At 39.5% G+C, this 20,255-nt stretch overlaps 1 protein-coding gene across 1 annotated transcript in view; it reads right to left on the reverse strand.

Moving 5' to 3' along the window:
• The window catches only part of LOC131061352 (shaggy-related protein kinase epsilon), a 97,112-nt gene that overhangs the window by 806 nt on the left and 76,051 nt on the right, over positions 1-20,255 (reverse strand). Inside the window, exon 12 of the mRNA XM_057995001.1 lies at positions 82-184. Within this exon, the coding sequence (XP_057850984.1) occupies positions 82-184 (103 nt within the window). The remainder of the gene's footprint in view (positions 1-81; positions 185-20,255) is intronic.

The raw sequence follows: 20,255 nt of genomic DNA on the forward strand, positions 1-20,255 counted from the left end.
GAATGAAAAAAGCTATGAGCATTTAACTGCAGAATATTTTTAAATTTTATGTGAAAAGTATCTTCAGTTTTAGCAACTTGCCTTGTGGTTTAAATTCAAAAATGGATGGCAGTGGTTGACCATTTGGCAAACGAGAATTGGGATCACGCAACTCATCAAAGAAAGGATGCGCACAAGCCTCCAACTACATGTGACAGAAAAAGGAGAAAATATATGTAAGAAACAGGATCAAACAGGAAATCTTCAGTTTCAAAATTGAATCACATACAAAAGCTACAGCAATGTAGGATTTTCAATATGAAGCTTGCCCTTTAATTTTGAAAATTTGACTTTGAATGCAAACGATTTCATACCAAGATCAACAAGAGACTGGGGGCATTCTAAAAAAATTCCATAATCGAAGAGCTCAGTAAAACATTATCAACCTTATCTATATAGAGAGATCAATATTTTCCTTCAGACAATATGGAATATGATGTCGCTTATTTATCCTTCTCTATATAAATGCATCTCTCAGGACATCTGCCAGTCTTGTTCAAGACATCTACTGAGATTTAATAATAGGAAATATGGTATAAAATTGTTTGAAGGGGATCTGACAAACAAGCTGCTTGACCTCTCTTAAATTTTAAATTATAAAACATTGAAAGTCATACACAATTTTCTTGCACATTAATTTAGACTTTGCGATGAAACCCCATAAATGAGGTTGGCACTTGTATGAGCTTTAGTTTATGTCCTTGTAATATTTTTTAAACAGTTATTTCTTGTCCTTGTGTGAGGTATAAATAATCTTTTCTTCAGTATTCATTGGTTTTCAACTATCTAGTCACTTTGATCCATGAAATTGTCTATCTAGACTTTCCAATTCATTGCCCAAACTATTAGCATTTCATACAATATCCAAGGAACAACCAACAAATTGATCCATACCTTCTCAATTATCTGAAATGAGATGAGAGAAAATCGCTAGAATGACTTGCTCCACAAAGAGGAGCAGCATTATATAGAATTAGAAATGCCCTATTACGATTACCATATTAGAAGGCAGTACGAGAGGCTCATTAAGAGCTACAACAACTTTATTCAATAATCTACACTTAAACATACACCTTGTTACATCATTATTATATTCTAATACATTCTAATACTGACCATAGTTATATCTTCTTTTCTTATGAATGCATTTACTATTACCACAGTTTGCAGACTCGTGGGACTCGCCACGGACTCGCCAAGACTTGCGAGTCTGTTGGCGGACCGAGTTGACTCGACAAGGACTCGCGAGCCAAGTCCAGACGAGTCCTAGCACAAGACTCACGAATCTGTGCCAAGGACTCGTGCAAGTCTTAAGTCGGGACTCGTGAGTCTGACAAGAAGACTCGCGATGCCCAGAAGCATGCCCAGCCACGGTTAAAAAGTGGTTTTTATTAATCTTTCACTCATTTGCCATTCTTATTTGCTCAAAACAGGTCTGTAGGGTTTCAAGAAGGAGAGGAAACAAGATCAAAACAACAAAAGAAATCTAGGTAAGGATTTTTCTTCTCTTTTTTTTTCATTTCCATGTTTTGAAAATCAGAAAAATCTTGAAAAACAAATGGATATGCTGCCAAAAAAAATCCTATTTCCCTTCCTAACTTATTTCCTTATATTTTTTTCTTGTTTTCAAATACTATTTTTTTCAAATCATTCATATCATTTTTTTGGTTGATTTTCCACAAAACCCTGCTGATTTTTTTATTTTTTCACGTTAAAACAGCAATCACAAGTTCAACTCCAATGGCAACCCCAAATCCAAGAAGAGAAAAGGACAAAGCATGGAAGTATGGGATACCGGGAAACAGAAAGGGGGAGGTCACTTGTACCGAATGTAAGAAATGGATGACTAGTGGAATCAATATATTAAAATACCACCTTACACAAATACCTGGACAAGGTGTATAGAAATGTGACAAAACAACTCCAGAGATTGTTAGAGAGATGAAGGCCCTTCTTGCCGAGTATGATATGCAAAAGGAAGAAAGGCAAAAAATGAAAGAAGCAATAGCAGCTGCAACGAATCCCACATTATCCACTTCAGGTCCCCTTGGTCGCACTTGCGGAAGCCCAAATTTAGTCAACCACTTTCATCTTTTGGTGACAATGAGGGTGAGGCTAGTGAGACTCCTCTTAGATCAAACCCTAATTACTTTGTTCCACGCAATGTTCCAGGAGCACAACCTTCACTTGAAGGTACGGGATGGAGTAAAGAGAAGCATGAGCAAGCAAGGATAGCAGCAGCAAAATTTTGGTATTACACTAATTTACCTTTCAATGCGGCGAACAATCCGTATTGGGAAGGTTTGGTTAATGCATTTGCAGTTGCAGCTAAGGGGTTTAAGTCCCTAATAGGTAGAGACTTCAATGGGCCATTGCTAGAGTAAGCCGTCAAAAATACACAAGTTTTGGTTGATGATCAAAAAAGATATTGGAGGAGAAAAGGATGCAGCATTTTATCGGATGGATGGACAAATGGACGGAATAGGACTCTCCTCAACTTCTTGGTGGCTTCAAATGGTGCAATGGTATTCCTAAAGTCTATTGATGCCTCAAATGAAATAAAAAATACAAAAACTTTGTGTAATATATTGGATGGGGTGATCCAAGAAGTTGGAGTCGAGAATGTTGTCCAAATTATCACAAACAACGCAGCCGCATATGTAGCTACAGGTAGAATGCTTATGGAGAGGCATCCTACAATTAAATGGAGTCCTTGTGCTGCACATTGCTTGGACTTGTTGTTAGAGGACATTGGGAAGATTGGTTGGGTGACAAGGATGGTTGAAAACGCAAAATATGTCACCAAATTCATCTACAATCATACTTGGGTCCTTGCTTTGATGAGAAAACACACAAATGCCAAGGACCTTGTGCGGCCTGGAGTGACTCAATTTGCTAGCCACTTCCTCACTTTGCAAAGCATTCTTGGTGCCATTCCTCATCTTAAGCAAATGTTTGTGTCTGATGCTTGGATGGAGTCTGCATACTCCAAAAGAGCTAAAGCCAATCGGTTTCATTTAAAATTAAAAATTTGTTTCATTTTTTTTCAGGTGACAGAAACATTGGTAAGGGTTCTTCGTATGGTGGATGGAGAGAGCATGCCAATCGGTTTCATTTATGAGGCCATGGATAGGGCCAAAAACACCATTTCACATTACTATGGCGGAAATAGAAGAAAATATAAAATCCTTTGGCGCATCATTGATCGTAGGTGGACAAACCAACTCCAACCGATACATGTCTTCGCCTACTTCTTGAACCCGAAATTCTACTTCTTTTGATTCTTTTAGGGCTGATGAGGAGGTCATGGCAGGTGGTGTTGCATGCATTGATAAGATGGCACCTGATCCTAAGTTGAGAGACAAGGTTCTTAATGAGTTGGAGGTGAGATTTGACATTTGCTATATCTTTATTTATGAATTTGGAAATGTTCATTGTTGAGTTTGACTATCTATTTATGAATTTGGAAATGTTCATTGTTCAAGATCTACAAGAGTGCAGAGGGGAGACTCTTCTCTTCACAACAAGCAATTGATAGGAGAGGAAAACAACCAGGTAAAAAATTTAGTTCAATACTACAAGAAAAAAACTAGAAACTTGACTGTTACATTTTTTTCTCAGAATTAATATATCTAATTGTTTTTTTGTACATTTATGGTGGGAGAATTATGGTGTTGGCACGCCTAATCTTCAAAAGATAGCCATTTGTTCTTTGTCCCAGCCATGTAGTGCTTCTGGGTGTGAACGGAATTGGAGTTTATTTGAGACCATTCACACAAAGAAGAGAAATAGGTTGACACAGAAGCACCTCAATGATGTTGTATTGTTCGGTACAACCTTTGCCTTCGCACTAGAAAGGTGGGGGGTGTTTCACATGAGGCCATTGACTTGGACGAAATTGATACATATGGTGATTGGACTAGCAATGAACAAAATGATGGTGATGATGTCCTTACCGAAGAAAATCTTGCAGAAATAGAGAGAGGAGCAGCTCAAGAAGCAAAAGCAGCAGGATTGGGTGACATGGAGGAGGATGAAGATGAGGACTTTAATTTTGAAGAAGAATCATCTCACCATTTAGATACCTCAACACCTACTACTACTACTAGTAGCTCAACACCTAAAAAATTGAGCTATATTAGGAGAGCAAAGAGGAAGATATAGTCTTCTCTTTAATTTGTTGTTTTTCACATTTGAACATATCATTACATGTAATTTTGTAAACATTTATAAACTTATGCTGTTGTTATACATTTTAAACTTTGAAACTATGAGTATGAAATTATGAATGATGAAATTTCAAATATTGAGTGTTTGGAGATCATATGACGTGTAATGTTTCAATTATGGCTCTTATGTTCTCTAAATGCACTAAATTCTTTTTTTTTTTTTTTTGTAAAACTATGGTTTGTTTGTTTTTTTGCCGAGTCCGAGTCTGAGTCCAATTTTTGGGATGCCGAGTCTGCGGCGAGTCCGAGTCCTCAAAGTTTGACAATTACAATAACAAACAAAGATTTTGCATCATGTAAAATAGTTACAAGGGTAATCTCTTCTTATAAAAGCAATGAAATAAAGCGCCAAAGCTTGTGCACTAATGGGCAAAGAGTTGGCATCTTTATGGAACCCTTGACAGTTATTTTTATTAATCAAAACAAGCTCATGCTTGAAGTGCCTTAAATTTGTCATTTTGAGTGGGAAAGAATCATCCTCGAAGTTTACATCACACTTTCCACAAGAAGGCCATTGAAGCCAAATGAAAAGTATCTCAAATATTTTTACTTTTAGTGCTGCACCTAATCATTAAAAAATATCCTAATAGAGCTCCTCAAAGGTAGAGGATCCATAAAGGGGAAATGGAATTCAGCCTAAAGCTAAAGCCCAAAACAACAAAATTGTGGATCAACTCCAAAAGTTATGATCTACTGTCTCCTCTCTTTAGCATAAGATGTGCATTGCATCTGTGATGCCCACCTTGCCCAACCTTGCTTTAATAGCTACCTCTTGATTATCACAAGCCACCCTGAAACTTTGTGCTTGAAAGACATTCTGGCAAGCCAAATAGCTTAGTGTAGTTGGAATAGAAATGTTGGATCTTTATCTTGCCACAACTTACTCTAACATGGTGCAAGAGTTGTGGTTCTCTTAATTTGATTTTACCAAAGCTTGCTTCATTGTTATGAAAAGTTATCCAAATGTTCTACATCCAATCTCACCATCACGAACCCCACAATTGTTATTGTACCTTGAAAAATTTTAGCAATCATTTTGCCATAATTAGACGACACGTCATCTATAATTAAATCTTGGGCCCAATTTAGATCACAAAAGTATCCCACTATTGGAGTTCCAAATTGTCATGTCCCCTCCTCGATCGTTATATATATATAACCTAAATAAAGTAATTATTATTAATCAATATTGTCAACAAAAGATTATTTGAAATTATTAAATATTATTTTCCAATTAATATTTATTAATATTTATTATTAATGTGATGAACCTTATAGTGTATTTCTATCTTATAATATTACGTCTTAATGTTTTATATTATTAACATAATTTATATATTTAAAATTTAATTCATAAACACAATTTATTATAATCTAATTCTCACGATCCTCACGATGAATTCTTGAAGAATACATTATGTGCAAGTTAGGAAGACTGTGAGAGAAAAGACAGATTGAACAAAACAAATCTTGGAACAGGTCAAATAGAGCAGGTCCCACAAGACAAGATAATAATCATTAGTGCCACGATTTGATAAAATGGTAAATCTGGTCTTTAGATAATTTAGTCAATATATTATTATCATCTTTAAGTGATAATTTAATCAATTTAAGATGCCGCGTTTAGTTAATAATAAAACAAATTGTTTGAATAACACGTCTATTTGGAAAGTCACATACTCATAAAGAGAAACGGCTTCCAAGGTAAACTTACGTATTAACTAAAGGTATGATTCATTTTCGGTTGTGATTTGAAATAAGATCGAATACACTAAGGCGGAGATTATTATCATTAAGGAAGAAAATGTAATTATGAAAAGTCACAATCGGTTGTTATGAGAAGATACAAATCTTCTTGAATGGGCACACGAAAGTTCACTGCAGATTATAAGAAGGCTCTAATTCAGATTATAGAGGGGAAGATATTTTTTTGGTTTCTTTATTCCAGTTTGGAAGAGCGGGAAGGGAAGGGAACAGCTCAGATCAGAACTGTTATTAATTTGCAGGTAGTAATATCCTTATTCTTGGTGTTATGCATAGGGGATGTGCTTAATACGTAGGCTTAATATATGAAGCCTGATAATGTCTGTATGCAGAATTTAATAGTAATATTATTATAGGCTGCAATACGTATGAATCATATTTCATTTTATATATAATGGCAGACCAGATCTGACGCATGTCAGATCTGTCTGCCTTACAATCACTATTACACTAACAACAAATGTTATTGGGCAGCCAACAAGGATAGGAAAAGCTCAGTGACAGGTACGTATGGAAAGGATTTCAGATTTTATGGAAAATAACAGCCAATAATATATATATTAAATCCTATATGAACTTAATTAAATTAGTGGCATTAAAATGGTATAAAAGCTGAAGAAGCAACCAATATCTAATTATTCAAACAGCTTTATATATATATATATATATATATATATATATATCAGTATCAGTATTACTATCAGTATCAGTATATATATATATATATATATATCAATCAGTGAATCAAAGGTAATCAAATTCAGTTTGCACAAATTGTTGTAATACTGTAAACTCATATATTCCTAAGAATATAAGGAATATAAGTATAGTTAGATGCTCAGTAAGGGGTGGAATATTATCAAAGAAGTTTGAATTACATCACTGGCAGTCAACTACTGTTACTACAGATCAGTAATTGGTGTCAGCATCCTATGAGAGTAAATTCCCCTTCCCTCATTAGGATTAGGAAATAAGCTCAGATAGAACTTAATGTAATTAAGGTTAAATGTGTTATAATACTAATTCATGTAATAATTTAAGGAAATATGAATCGAAGCATAAGAATGTATAATAATATATGTTAATTAATTAGTAATTGGCAGCCCTCCTAGTAGGGGACATTCCACAAATTCCACCTATCCCCAACAAACAATCATTTCCTTGCTAAATAATTACCTACAAAAAAGGGAAGCAACCCACGGTGTCACTGCAAAACCTATAAGGTCCAAATAGGATTTGAAGGTAAGTCCTAACTATGGTGTGGACCGCAGACCTTCAAATTACCAATGTCACACATTTAAGACTATTTCCTAGACAATCCAAATTCTCCAGATTATGCAAACCATAAAAGCTTTTACATTGCCAAAACATTGCATTGCTGAAAATTTGGTCTTACAATATTTTGTGCACTTTTAGTAGGCAGGAAATGTCCAAGTCTCAAAGACACTGCCAAGGAACCTCACACTAAACTACTCTTACAGTTGACATACCAAACAAAGCCATCCCTTGCCCTTTCATACTGGGAATTACTAATCCCACTTGATCTCTCAAAAGAGCAAATATCCTGTGCTACCAAAGAAATCTCTTTCCTTTCTCTTTGGTTCCTCCAAAAGAAGTACTAAGACCATCTTCATCTTTATGCTATTGATTGGGGCCTTCTCTAACTTGCTACTATATTCCTTTTAAGATTTTAGCATTGTACCCATGTCAGTTTTTTCCTTGTTTAGGATTGTATAATCCTGCTACTGTCATACTATCATCTCCCACTCTTAGAAATGGCCTTTCATCAAATTCAATGAACCAGTCAACAGTGACACCCCTCAAGGTCACTAGATAAGCTTTAATCTAATACACTTTAGCTAGTTGGTCAGTTTCAACCAAATATGGTTTTGAAGTGCTATGTTGATATACCAAATCTTGGTTAACCTTTACCTGTAAACTCTAAGAAATTTCCATGACAAGCTTTCCATGACATTAATTGTGTCTTCTTGAATCCTCCTTTATATGCCGGTACAACCTATTTTCCTTTTGACAAACAATGTAGTTTGTACCCATGCTGAAATTCTCCCCTTACCACAACCAATCACAATACTTCACTCATCAGGCCAGGCATTCAGTGATTCTCGCAACCTGCTCACCTGGTCTCTGCATTTGGTCCCAAATTCTTCATTTTTTATAATGGAGCCCACAAGATAGTATATTCCTCAAATAATCATTGTCATATCTTGAACTTGCCCTTTTATGGTAATATATAATGATGAAGTGGATTCTACAGGATTGAACCTTGCCCCAAAATGTGAAATGTGACATTGGTCACCTCTTTTCATGATCTCTTGCACTGATTTTTAAAAGCTACATAACTCATTAAGTTGTCTCCTCAAAAAACCATTTGTATTTGTATAGCTTAGAATATAACCGCTTAAGGTTACCCATTGCTTTGTTTGCACTGCTTTATAGCTCAATTTTCACTTATTTATTATCAATTAGAGTATTTTACCTTGGTTCTCTATTATAACTTCATGTGGTTTTGATCACATGGCCCTATTTTGGTCATTTGCAGATGTCATAGAGCCTTTTATATTAGTTCTCTGTTATAACTTATTGTAAGTTTTGATCCCATGGACCTACTTTTGTCATTTGTGGATGCTACAATAATTTCTTTCCTTCCTTGAGATCGATATTCTCATTTTGACACTCCTCATTGCCTTGATTTTCAAGTGTGACATTCACACACAAGGCATCGCACAAAACCCCCAGAACCGTCAAGTTAATAACCTCTTTTAACTCTATCTTGAACTTTCAGAGTATTGAATGCCTTTTGGATTCAGTCAATTCAGAAAATATGGAGACATGTTAGCTAAATGATATCTGTCTTCATGTGTTCCAGTTAGGATACCCCAGTCTGCCCTCTCTCTTGCCAGGTGTTGTGTATTTGTTTTTTTCTCACATCAAGGGCCATACAGTCCTTCTTCCCTGCAGCCAAGGCCACAAGAACAGGCGCATATTAAATTAAATTCAAATCATATATTGGCCCTCCAGTGATGGTACACAATAATTTCATTGGTTCTCATGGCACAGATTTTAATCTTTTTTCTTATTATGCAAAAATTATATAAAATTTGAAATGAAATTTAAATAAATAAAAGAGCTAATCAAGTGCAGGAAATAATTTTAATGAGGATGAATAGTTTAAAATTAATTGCCAAGTATGAAATTTCAAAACTAAAATTTACATGATTGCTGAATAAAAATGAGAAGAATCTAAATTTGCACAAGGAATTCCAAAGAAATTTTCAACATGTTTTGATGTGGATCCTAGGTGTTCCAGGAGGGAATCCTATCTTAGTGGAAGACAAAATTATAGAATATGCAAAGAAAATGAAAGATACAGTTAACCAATAGACATTAAATTGTGTGGAATACCAAAAGTGGTACTTCAATTCACTGAAAGAATGGATAGGATAACAGATGCATACAGATAGCAAAATTGACAAAGAATACTGTCATGACCAAAATGGTTTAACACATTAACCAATATGAATACACATTTGGTTGTGTGGAAGGCTTTAGCAAAAGAGTGGTACTTCTATTCAATGAAAAAATCAATAGAACACAACAAATGCATACAGACAACAAGGTTGAAAATGAAGAGTGTCAACCAAAAAAGGTCTAACACATTAACCAAAACACACTGATTGTGTGGAATGCTTTAGCAAAAGAGTGATGCTGAAAGAATGAATAGAATGCAAAAGATCTATACAGATAGCAAGGTTGAAAATGAAAATTGTCATACCCAAAAAGGGTTTAATACATCAAACCATTTTCCTAAACTTCTTTATCTCTTTGATTTGTTCTATAGCCTTATGTACAGAATCAATTTGCTGTGTATATTATAGTTATAAGGTTGTTACAAGAAAACAGTTAAAGAACGATTCATATTCCATAATCCTATGACCCTCCAACTGCTGACGGTTGGCAATCCAATTCTACAATCTACAGTGAAATGGAGTGCAAGTGCCATGTGTGCAAGGTCATAGACTGTACAATTTGAAGTTGTATGCTACAGTGAACTATGCCAAATTCCATGCAAAGGACCATTTATGCTTGCACAAACTGCCTCGAGTGCTTGTGCAACAGCGCAAAGTAATTTTGATACTTGTGCAAGGTTGTCTCAAGGTTGCCTAGTTATGCTTGGATCATTTGCCCTTTCTTGAGAAATGATGGCCAGCGTCATGTCTTCTATGAGTTGTGGAAACTAAACACGGAGCTCAAAAGAATGTTCGATTGCCCTACCTTGACAACTATGAATAGACAGTGCATGCCATGGCAAGTGCAAGTAGTGGTTGTCTATATGATTTGACCACAAACAATCATGCAAAAATGTTCAAGATCCAAGTCTAAAAGATATTGGGTTGATGCTATCTCAAGAAGAGTTAGCTACGGCTTGAGGAGTTCTTTATCTGCCTATACTAAATATTGAGGTAGATCAAGAAAAAATCTGTTTTCACTAGCTACACACAAAAGGGTAATAACACAAAAGCTTCATCTTCTTGTGTGGACCCTTAAAGTGCTCTTTCTATAGATGAAACCAATCTTTTTCATCAACTTTGAATTCATAAGGTGTCCGGTGCATCTTATCGCACTCTTTTATTTCTATTGTCGGCATGAGAGAATCTACTAAATCTATTGTTGTACACTTTGAATGTAATACAGAAATTTCTTTGCTTTATATTCTCATGTTCATGTGTGCATGACTCCATGGTGAACAATGTGTAATTTGGATGTCCAAGGCTGTCACTAGTTGAAACTCAAGACATGCTTTGAAAGGACAATGCCATGTCGAACTACCCATAGCTCTATTGTAGGCATATTGGATGTATAGTAGGCTATCATTTCAAGTGTGTGAATGTGTGTGGTTGTAGATGTGCAAAAGATGCAAGCGGATGTGATTAACCACCTTTGTTTGGTTGTATGTATGCAAATGGAAAGTTGTGAATCAATCCAATTATGTATCCAATATTTCCCACAAGCCTTGCCAAAAGTGGCTAATAAACCTAAGGTCACAATTAGATACAATGGATATAGATAAAATAAACCCAAAAATGATTGATGAAGAAGCACATGCTCTCCTATCCAAAAATACAAATTGATAGATTCCCAAGGGCATTGCATATTGCCAAAGGTCTGTAGTGCCCTAGCTACCTATTTGTGGGCTTCATGATGTAATAGAAAATGCAAGGCTTGATTTGTCATTAAACGTCTACGATGAGGACAATAGAAATGTTCTAATGTTGGCGATGTCTTGGTAACTGTTATCACAAAAGCTCGCACCTTGCTGAGCTATCAACTCAGCAACCTTGTGAAACATGGAAACAACCCCGAAGTGTGGGACCTTGCGCAAGGGGGTTGAATCTCCGGAGAAGGTCGGCTTCCTTCTCAATCTAGGTACAGGTGTTGAACCAACTCAACACTTCAAAACTTACTCCTAAGCCTATTCTAACAACTTGCAGAGGTAAAGGGAAGAGAAAAATGCTTAAAATAAAAGGAGGTGATGCACCAAGAAGAGATTGTTTCTCTCCCTACCCGAAATGACACAAAGAATCAACTGAAACACCCAAGAGATGCACAAACTTCAGTTGTATGAGTGACCCCAATGCATGTATGGAGGTTAGAATTCGTTGAATGTCAAGAGGGGAGAAGGTTTCCCACAAGTCACACTCAGAAATAAGTTAACACAGCATATACGAGAGAAGAGCCACAAAACATACACCTATGATGAAGGTAAGAAAACATACACAACATACATAAGTTTGAAGGGAGGCAAGAATGGTGATTTTCAATTCATTATAAGGCCAATGGCCAAACTTACAATTGCATAAATGCAAGATAAATACAAGAGAAGTGGAAGAGCATAGAATAGCTCAAGCCAGCAAGGAGAGAACCCTTTACAATGAGGCTTAATAGCCTTTATATAGTAAATTGGTTACAAGAGTGATCATGACCCCTGTGTGTGCAGGGAATTGTCAGTCTGGGAGTGCAAGGAAGTGCATACACTTGACTTCTGTACATGCAAGCAACCCAACCATACCCTAAAAATGCAATCCTCAGAAGGGTGGATTGACTAACCTTCCAAAGTCAGAGCATGCAAACATGACATAAGTCACCACAACAACCCTGGCCCTATACCTCTCTTGATGGAAATCCTGCCAAAAACATTAAATGCACCACTGTGGCTCCACAAAAGAAGGTGCACAAGTCACAAAAGTCGTCAGAGCATTTAAAGCTTTGAGTGTTGATCACGCCACTCGGAAGTGTTGCCAGCCAGAAAGAAGTCTGAGGACTTCGGAAACTCGGGTTCCCGAATTGGGGAAGACAAGGAAAGAACTTCAGAACCTCGGGGTTCCAGAGTTCCGAGAAAGAGAAAAGAAAGCAGCAGGGAACTTTAGGACATCGGGGTTCTGGAGTTCCGAAGAACTGAAAAAGGGCTAAGGAAGGAACCTTGGGGTTCCGAGGTTCCAGGAAAGAAGAAGGGAAGCAAAGGAAGAGAACTTTGGAACCTAGGGGTTCCGGAGTTCCAAAGAAGAAAGGAAGGAAGACTAGGAGGGAACTTCGGAACCTCGGGGTCCCAAAGTTCCGGAGAAGGCAAGGGAAAGGAACTTCGGAACCTTGGGGTTCCGGAGTTCTGGGGAACTGAGAAGGAGGCAAGGAAAACGCTGGACTTAGCCAAGAAACTTCAGAACCTTGGGATTCCGGAGTTCCGGGGAAGGGAAGAAAACGAAGAGGGAACTTCGAAACCTTGGGGTTCCAGAGTCCTGAAGAAGAAAAACAAGGGAAGGTGAAGAGAAGGAACTTTGGAACCTCAGGGTTCCGGAATTCCGGGGAAGGAAGAAAAGGCAGAGGAAACTGCATAACCTTGGGGTTCCAGAGTTCCGGAGAAGAAAAAACAAGGGAAGGCGAAGAGAAGGAACTTCGGAACCTCAAAGTTTTGGAGTTCCGGAGAAGGAAGAGAAGGCTAAGGGAGGAACTTCCTCCGGGCAAGGCAACACTGTTGGCAGCAATATTGTACACGAATAAAACTAGTTAATTAAGTTGTAATAGTCTTTGTTAGTTCGGCAACCGAGGGATGGTAGTTACGGTGCAACGGTTGGCACTCGCACCCCCTCGGTACCTTTATATACCTCGGAGATAACTTGTACAAGAACACATGATTATGAATGGAATAGCATCTCTTATGTTTATCTGATATCTATGGCATTATTATTCTGCATTACATGTTCTATCTGTATGTTCTAAACTGTTCACTCAGAGGGTAAACATCTGGCGCCGTCGCCAAAATTTATCCGGAGCATGGGAGTATACTAGATGGCACACGGATAATGGGACAACCATTGGCCGAAGGGACGAGCAGTAACCCGGACGACAAACCTGAAGAACTCTTCGACGAAGAACTAGCACTCACAAAGGATTTTTCCTGCATCCTCCAAGTGGCGATTGAAACACACGTGTGAAGGGAAGTGTTGTGCGAATCGCACACCCATCCTCGTCTTGGACAAGGACCCCCCGGTTTGTACCTTTCTGTCTTTGCGGAAGAGTAAGGGGATATGAAGGGTCAAGTTGGTGAGTGATGGAGTCTGGAATGTCATCTTGATCTCCAAGTGCCCTGAAATTTGGCTAAGTCTGGAATGTCCTGATCCTGAAATTTGACTAACTCTGAAAAACTGAGGAATCCTCCAAAAACTAGAATTTGCAATATAACTCCTGGAGGTTCGAAACCACTCTCAAACATCCTGAAAGTATATATGGAATATAACTTAAAGTATATATGGAATATAACTTAAGGAAATGTCACTTATACTTAAATGTTATATTCCATAAAATGATCCTTCGGCGAGATCTTGACAAACTCGTCCAAGTGCCCAAGCTCGCACTTCTTGAGGAAAATATTTAAAAATCGCTAAAATGCCCAATTTCAGACCCTGGGGCAAAAAAGTTGAAAATGTGAAAGGTGCTTTAGGTCCGAATTTCACTTAAAAATGCCCAATTTCGGACCCAGAAGCCAAAACTGGGAAACGTTTAAAAGTTGCAAAAAGGTGCTTTAGGTCCGAATTTCACTTAAAATGCCCAATTTCGGACCCAGAAGCCAAAACTGGGAAATGTTTAAAAGTTGCAAAAAGGTGCTTTAGGTCCGAATTTCACTTAAAATGCCCAATTTCGGACCCAGAAGCCAAAACTGGGAAATGTTTAAAAGTTGCAAAAAGGTGCTTTAGGTCCGAATTTCACTTGAAATGCCCAATTTCGGACCCTGGGGCAAAAACTGGGAAATGTTTAAAAGTTGCAAAAAGGTGCTTTAGGTCCGAAAATGCTTGGAAAGTTGCAAAAAGCCCCCAGAGGTCCGAATTTCACTTAAAGTCCCCAATTTCAGACCCTGGGGCCGAAATTCAAAGTTGTGCAAATTTGCAAAAGGTGGGCTTAGGTCCGAAAATGCCTCCAGTTCGCCAAAAGTTTAAAAACTCCAAAATTTATCTTGAGTTTGCGAAAAGGTGGCTAAGGTCCGAAGTTTTTAAATGAATTTGCAAAACATGTTTAATGGACTGAAGTCTTCTTAATTGCAAAGCATGCGCTAGGGTACGAAAACTTTTCTAATTTGCAAAAAACGTGAAAAGCTCCAAAAATCCAAAGGCGTTAAAAACTCCGAAAACACTTTAAGTTCACAAAAACGTTGAAAAGTCCGAAAATGCCTTGATTTACCAAAAGCATGGAAAGGTCCGAATTTATCTTTAAAATCGCGATATTGCCCAGAGGGCCAAATTTCGGACCCTAAGGGCAAAATAAAAACTTGTTGAAATTGGCAAAAAACAGGAAACATCCGAAGTTTGCAATTTCCTTGTGAGTGCCGAAAATCGCTAAAAAGGGAGTATTGCGGGAGAGTTAAGTTAAAGAGTTTAAAATTTGCAAAATCACCAAAACCCCAAGCGATCCGAAATTCACCATAAACCCATTCAAAACACCCAAGACTCCAAAGGTAAAATCACGCAGAAGTAAATCGCCCAAACACTATCAAGACCGAGGATCAGATTTCACATTCGAAGAGAAAGGAGAAGCATTTTCAAGATACATCTCACAAAGAGCTTCTCAAGCCAGACGTCGTAATTAAATTTAATGTTTGTTAAATTAAATTATTTAATTTTTCAAATTGATTTAATGAAATGAAATTGGTTGATTGATCGCAGGACGTCATTGAAGAACGAGGAGAAAAACCTAAAACGCAAATCGAAGAAGGATTGCAATAAAGGCCAAGCACTGAAGACTAGAAAAGAAAAGATGCAAGAGTGCGAGAACAACCGAGCATTGGGAACCGTGCCGCTGAACAAAGATGAAGTCCACCGGCGAGATTGAAGGCAAAAAACAAAAGAACACTCAGTCTATGCATTCTCAAGAAAGTGCACAGCTGGATTTAAGTCCAGAAATTCAGTTTTAAAACTGAAACTGCTTTATTGTAAGCTGCCTATGGGTCCCGCACAAGATATTTTTGTGGATAACTATTCCCAACCACCAAGAAGATTGGATAGACTTGAATTAAAGCCAAATAGTGGCAGGTAATTGGGATAGTTGCTGGTTGGATAACTGAGAATTAATTCGGCATGGGTTAAAGCTGCCAGCTTTTGGAAGGCAAATCAGGACCCTTGGATGCAGTCCATCCTAGCCTTCGATTCAAAATTGTAACATCTATAAAAGGCAGAGGCCTTTCTTTTGTAAAGGGTTAGATTGTTAGATAGTTAGATTTAAGCGTTAGAATAGGTTAGATTTTAAGCAGTAGCATAGAGATGCTGCAGAAATTGTTGTAATAGGCAGCTGAAATCAATATATAGACATTGATTTGGTGTTTATTGTCTTGTTTTCATCCTGTTTGCATGGTTTCTCTCAGCATTTTAGATAGATCTTTTTATTTTGGGTGTGCAGGTATTTGATAGATTCAGGCTCATACCATTGAGGATATACTGATTGTGTATCCTTTTGTATGGTTAACCTGAGCCTTTAATTGTGCTTAGTTCAATTGCAGGTGTCCGTCTGAGCTGCGCCAAAATTGGGTGCTTAGTCGTGCGTCTCCAGTCTGAAAATCTTCCAAGTCCCTTTGAAGATTGCACCGTTCCTACAAGGTTGTGAGCTATTCTGGCCAAGCAGGAATTGGTTATGTTGAATCCGTCTACCCGCATACCCGTGTTGTTAGTTTTAGATCTCCTAACCCTTTCCTTTTGCTCTTTATTGCGTAATTTGAGAATCACAGCAGACCAGTTTGTTGCAAATCATAAGTCCCCTTGTGTTTCCAGCAAAAACACATCAAACCACTGAGTAGTCCCGCAGTCAAGGCCTGACAATCAAAACCTTGAGGTCGTCCCCTTTGATCAAACCAAAAACAGCATTAGGGACTTCCTTATCTGAAGAGAGGATAGGATACTCAGCTGGTTATTCTATTCTGTGTTGGCCGTATGGAGTTTGCAACAATGCGATTTTAGACACGTCAACAGGAAGCTACCACCGAGGATGTTCTAGAGGATGATGTGTGGAGTGCGCTTGGTGTAAGTCCAGCGGTAAATCGATTGATAAGCAATTTGCCCAACCTTCACAAGCATTTTTGGCTCTCCAAAGCCGCAAGGAAGAGACCTATCGCGAGAACTGGCGCCAACAAATCCTACGGGAGTTTCAAGAGCACCAAGAGGAGCGCAATGAAACCGACCGAGGGATGAACAATCCATAAATGTGTACGGACGGAGAAGAATAAAACAAGAACACCCCATTGTAGTGGCATACATTGTATACTAGGGATGAATTAATTAAAGTGTTCTTTTCAATATGATGCCTTGTTTTATTGCATAAAAAGAATTTGAATTAATGCCCAATCTGCTAAATAAAGACAAAAATAAGAAGGAACGCATTGGGGACTCTGAAACCGCCCAACGAGCATTAATTCTCGAGCAGCAAGTAGAGCGAAGGAGAAGATTTAAGAGGATTACCGAGGAAGGAAGCGGCGAAGGAAGCGGCGGAAATGGCAACAATGGTTCTAGCGACGGCCAAGTTTCCACACTAATAGAAACCACCAGGAAACATTTGGGGGACCTTTCCCTAACATTGGAGGAGATCGGTGACCGGAGTATGGTAGAGCCGCACGCCATACAGAGGTGCTGAGACCAGGAGGGAAGACGAAACAGAGACCGAGGACGGAGAGGCTGATAATACCGATGCGACCGAAGGTGTCGGGAGGACACAAGGTCACGATAGAAGCAATTTGTTCAGGACAGGCTCATCAAAACCCGATAGTCAAAGCAACTTGGTGGGATCCAACGGACCAAATCTCGGCGGAGTACTTTCAGGAGGACAAGTGCCTGGGGGAGGAGTTCTTGGAGGATTAAATTTGAGTTCCGGAGGGCAGACCGGGCTGCCGCCAAGAAACATAATGACGAATCAGAAAAAACTACCAAAGTTCACCGGAGATGGGAAAGAAGACCCTGTACGGCATTGTTGTACATATGAGACAATTTGGTCGGCCAATGGTGTGGCCGACAGGGCTGAATGAGTGGTGCAATTTCCTACCACCCTACGAGGAGTAGCCATCGATTGGTACTCGAATGCTGACAAAACCCAACTGACAACTTGGGATGCATTGCACAAAGCCTTCAAAAAGGAGTTTCGACTCCTCAGAGATGATAATGAAATTGTAGCGGAAATTTTGAGCACCAAGCAAGGGAAAAGTGAGACCATCCGCACATATAGCCGACGCCTCAAGGAATTGTTGGGGAGGATGGATAATCAGCCCGGAGATGGGTTAAAGAAAAGATGGTTTGTGGAGGGCCTAAAATCATCGCTTAGAAGAAAAATGAAAATTGCACCCCCCACATCCTACGCCGATGCCTATAACCGGGCAATGGACCTGGAGAGTGAAGGGAAGACATCCAGGGAGAAGAAGGACAAATCCTCTGAAGAGGAGGACTCCGACGGAAGTATCAGCGACGAGGGGTCGAGTAAAAAGGTGCAAGCCCTTCAAAAAGATATGCACCGCATGATGAAGGAATTCAAGAGTATGAAGGGAAGCACCAGCAAAAATGAGGAAGTATGGTGCGCAGAATGTAAGGAGGAAGGTCACACAAAAGGCTCTTGTCCGAAAAAGGCCTTATGCAATATTTGCCAAGTGTTGGGACATTCTACCAAAGAATGTCCCTACAACATGAAGACATGCAGGAACAAAGTGCTCTTCACCCAGGAGCAACCGTCAGCGACAGCAGGCACATCGCAGCCCCAAGCCAACACCACGGCATCATCTAGCGATTACAGAGGTAACCCGAGGGGAGGAAGAGGCAACAATAATAATAGCAATAATCGGAGTCGGATGCAATATGATGCCAAGGGACAGCCGATGATTCAATGTCGGGCATGCAACCAGTGGGGACACTTTGCGCGGGACTGCCAAAAAGACGAGGCATCACAACACTTGTGCAGATGGTGTGGTCCTGGAGACCATGATGAGACAAATTGCCCCAAGCCAAGGGTTAACCTCCTCAACATTGAGAAGACTAATGAGAAAGAAGTACTAGCGATCACCTGCGCTCAAACAAAAAAGGCCACTTATCTGGACCCCCATACAGAGAAGGAGAGATTACAAGAGGCAAAAGCCAATATTGAACGTGAGATGATGGCCGAACGAAGAAACAACGAGGTGGTGAGCACATCATCCCATACAGAAGCCGAAAACAAAATAATTGGGCAAGTACTGCTGAAGGCTACAGCATTCAAAATCTTCCTAGAATACAAGGACGTATTCGCATGGTCCTACAAGGATCTGAAGGGGGTTCCGCCATAAATGTGTGTCCACCGGATACCATAGGTCCCAGGAGCCCAACCGGTACAGAAGAGGCCATACCGAATGAACAAAAACTATGCTGCCAAGGTGAACGAGGAGATCGAACGGATACTGGAGGCCGGCATCATATTTCGGGTGGAGACAAGTGAGTGGGTCTCACCGATTGTGATTTCACTAAAGGAGGCGAACCAGATCCGCATCTGCGTGGATTTTTTATGCCACAAAGCAGTCACCATCAAGGACCCGTTTCCCATACCCTTCACAGATAGTATCCTAGAGGAGGTGGCTAGCCATGAGATGTACTCATTTCTCGACGGCTTCTCAGGGTACAACCAGATTTCGATAGCTGAGGAGGACAAGCTAAAGACCACCTTTGTGGTGGAAGATGGAGTCTATGCGTACAACCGGATGCCTTTCGGGTTGTGCAACGCTCCCACAACCTTCCAGAGGATAGTTCTTCACATCTTTGATAAGATGTCGATGGGAAATTTTAAAGCCTTTTTGGATGATTGGTCGATTTTCAGTAGCGAAGACACTCACTTGATGGTGCTGAGAGAGTGCATGGAGCGATGTCGAAGGGCCAGGCTTGCCTTAAATCCACGGAAATGCCGGTTTATGGTACCACAGGGGAAGTTGTTGGGCCATATCGTTCGTAAAGCTGGACTTAAAACTGAACCGAATAAGGCACGAGTAATTGTGGAAATGGAATCGCCCATTGATGTGACAGGAGTCAAGTCCTTTTTGGCACACATTGGATACTACCGGAAGTTCATCAAGAACTTTGCCCAACTTTCATTTCCATTCGACAAACTAACTTGAAAGGACGAACCATACATATGGGAATCGGCACAAGGGGAAGCATTCCAGGAACTCAAGACGAGACTGGTGGCAGCACCCATTCTGGCCTATCCAAACTGGGACCGAGAATTCCACGTACACGTGGATGCCTCGAACTATGCCATTGGGGCTACGCTAGCACAGGAAGGGGCACACGAGTTGGATCACCCCATCTATTTTGCGAGTAGGTTGATGTCCAAAGCCAAGAGGAACTACAGTACCACCGAGAGGGAGGCCCTCAGGATGGTCTATGTCGTATGAGAATTTCGACACTACTTGTTGGCGACATCCTTCACCTTCTATGTGGACCATCAGGCCTTGATGTACCCGGTAAACAAACCCATCATCCAAGGCAGGATAAGCAGGTGACTACTGCCACTTCAGGAGTTTACGTTCACAATAATTGTACGGCCAGGCAAAAGCCATGTCATTGCTGACCAATTGTCCCAAATCAGGTCCGGAGAACCGCCAGAAGGGGTAAATGACGACTTTCCAAATGCCCACCTATTCAAGATCGCAGTACTACCACCATG

The sequence above is a fragment of the Cryptomeria japonica genome, chromosome 11 (genome assembly GCF_030272615.1).
Source record: "Cryptomeria japonica chromosome 11, Sugi_1.0, whole genome shotgun sequence".
Taxonomy (NCBI): Eukaryota; Viridiplantae; Streptophyta; class Pinopsida; order Cupressales; family Cupressaceae; genus Cryptomeria; species Cryptomeria japonica.